This window comes from Chaetura pelagica, unplaced genomic scaffold (assembly GCF_000747805.2).
Source record: "Chaetura pelagica isolate M959 unplaced genomic scaffold, ChaPel_1.0 scaffold249, whole genome shotgun sequence".
NCBI lineage: Eukaryota > Metazoa > Chordata > Aves > Apodiformes > Apodidae > Chaetura > Chaetura pelagica.
The window spans coordinates 382,640-385,421 of NW_009954538.1; the positions used below are offsets into that span (position 1 = coordinate 382,640).

Below are 2,782 nucleotides of genomic sequence, written 5' to 3' on the forward strand. Positions count from 1 at the left end.
CCAAAGCCAGGAGAGGGAGAGGGGAACCCTTTAGAGAGCAGTCACTCTACATAGAGAGCACAGGGACATCTGCATGGTCAGAGCTCACTATTGACACAAAACAAACAGAAGGCTTAAAACAGTCTGCTTTCAACTGTTTTAGAAGTTTAAAATGCTCCAAGAGCTAAGTGTTGTATGACTATATACAGAAAACTACTTAATCCTACCACAAAAACCACCTCTTCATACTGTACTTTATGAAGTTAAAAGGATCAGCAGCCTTCAAAAGCACAAGCAAGAGTGTGATGTTGCCCTGAAAATGTCAGAGAAATAAGAGTTGGGAGTAACAGTTCTGAAGCAAATACCTGTCCACTCCTATTCCAAATCTAGTCCATTAACTAAAAACATTTAAGAAAAAACAAACCTGGAAATGCTGCCTCTCATCCTCCCTCTCATAGCAGGAAGTCTCTTTCTAACAGCATTTGGAACTACCAATCATGTAATTGATTTCTCTAAAAGAGCTTAAAGCAAAAATCATGCTGAGGAAACCACCTGGCTGATCCTATTTGTTGTATTACAAAAACGTTGGTTCACAGTAGGCTGGGTCCCATCTGTTTCTGTGTGCTGAGACAACCATCAATTCCTGTAAATAATCAAAACCTCTAAAATAAGGTAGTATTAAACACTTTTCTCGCAAGATTCCTAACAAATACCAAGTAGAATCAGCTAAATTTTCAAGTGTCTTAAAGTCAAGTAAGTCATTGCCATAAATGACTAACAGCAAGTTTTTACTTCCAGAAAGGCACAACAGTATCCAGGTTAAGGAGAAGTGAGATAAGCACAAAGATTGCTTCAGTGTAGACTTTTCTTCCTCCCAACTGTCCACAAACATGCACATCACACTGGGCAGCTCCACATAAGTGTTCTTGCAGTGGTGAAAGAGATACTTTTGTTTTCACCCACCCCATCTCCCCAGCATCAGCACAAGCACTACCCAGAAGACTTCTCAACAACTTTAAGAGCTCTTGAAGCTACTGCTTTCTGTCACACCCCTCCCATCATCTGACAGCTTTACAGAAAGACTTTTTCTAACCATTTGAGTTTTTTAACTTGACAAGCTATTTATGTCAACCTGTGGTCAATTAATGATTGTTATTAAGAACTGGCCAATGCCAAGGTTAAACCAGGACTGAAATTATTTTTCCCCCTAAGAACTGGCTAATCTGCAAAACAGAGTGAGGTTTTTAAACTGGAGAATTTAGAAGTGAAACAATTTTAATTTCTTTTTTTGGCATGTCACTAGTTTTCTAGCTTTTATTTAATTTCTATTCAGGAAGTAAAATAGCTGTGAAATAAGGTACTTGGAAAGGCTTTAAATTAAAAACAAGGAACATGTTCTAGAATTATTGCTAAGCAGTTTACTGATGCAAATTGTAGGTACATCCCATACTGGGAACAGGACAAAGAATGAGCCACAGCCAAGTCACATTTTCCCATCCTTCTAGAAGAGCATTTCTCAGTGGAGTGCATGCTGCATGCAGATATTGATGAACAAAGCCATAATCAAACCGAGAAACGTTTCACATTTCTGGAGAATGAAAATGCCACTCTAGAAGTTTGGGAAATGTTGTCCTACTATGTATTAAAGCTGACTTAACAGGGCAAAGCCATCTAATCTCATAAAGGCCTGCTGTTGTATTGTAATCAGTGTGGATGCAGGGGCAGACAGTAACTTAAGCTCAGAGGCTGTACTTCCATCACTGACAACACTCGTGAAACAGTTTCGCGACCATCCTAGGAGCAGAAGGACAATAGCAGAAGATTAAGTTGACACAAAGAAAGACCACACCCTCTTGCAAGGCAATTATAATCTGTGGTAGCATGCCTGCACTGTAAGGACAGGCCACATTATACGCAATTATAATCTGTGGTAGCAATATACAGGATACCTTTAAATATGCCTGCACTGTAAGGACAGGCCACATTATATGGGTCATTTTATTGGAAGAGCAACCCATAATGGTCACTGAGAGCCGGATGCTATGCAGCACCGCTGTTAGAACAGCTTCAAACAAGTGCCATAAGCAAGTATCTCCTTAATTCTGCATAGCACAGCCCTACATCCAGTGTTAAGATCCTGGAGCTACTAGGCTGGACTAAGACACCTCCCCTCCTGGCGCCACCTCGAGCCAAGATGGCAGTGGGTGGGGCGCGGGGAGGATGGCACTCACCTGGGCGCAGGCTCTATCAGGGTAGTGGTGTCCAGGTAGTGGATCTTGTAGAACTCCAGCAGGGCAGGCAGGTGCTCAAACTCCTGGTCGCCGATCTTAAAGCGGCGGTTGGGCAAGGAGTTAATGATGTAGTGGGAAACGCGGGAGTTCTCGGACACGGAGAGCACGTAGTCCCCGGGGCAGGTGGAGGAGTCCCGCACCAGGAACATGCCGTGGCGCTGCCCCTGCAGCCGCGTCTGCGCCTCCGCCCGGGACACCGGGCCCACGTACCAGCTGGAGCGGTCCGACGAATCGAAACGAGCGGCGGAGGACATGGCTCCGGGCGGGGAAGGGGAAGGGACGGGGGGAAGGAAGGTGAAGAGCCCCAAGGCCCGGGCGGAGGAAGAGACCCGGAGAAGGGGAGGCCTGGGCAAGGAGGCCTGGAAGGCGGAGCGGGCGGGGGGCGAGGAGGAAGCGGCCAGCGCACAGCCCGGCGGATCGGAAGCCCGGGGGAAGGGGGACAGGGGAGAAGGAAGCTCCGTGCCTCTGGAGGCGGAGGGCCGAGGAGCAGCTGGGGTGGGGCTGGCCAAACG

At 46.5% G+C, this 2,782-nt stretch overlaps 1 protein-coding gene across 1 annotated transcript in view; it reads right to left on the reverse strand.

Moving 5' to 3' along the window:
* The window catches only part of CRKL (v-crk avian sarcoma virus CT10 oncogene homolog-like), a 13,931-nt gene extending 11,407 nt beyond the window's left edge, over window positions 1-2,524 (reverse strand). The window contains exon 1 of the mRNA XM_010004790.1: window positions 2,211-2,524. Coding sequence (XP_010003092.1) covers window positions 2,211-2,524 — 314 coding nt within the window. The remainder of the gene's footprint in view (window positions 1-2,210) is intronic.
* Window positions 2,525-2,782: the final 258 nt, after the last annotated feature.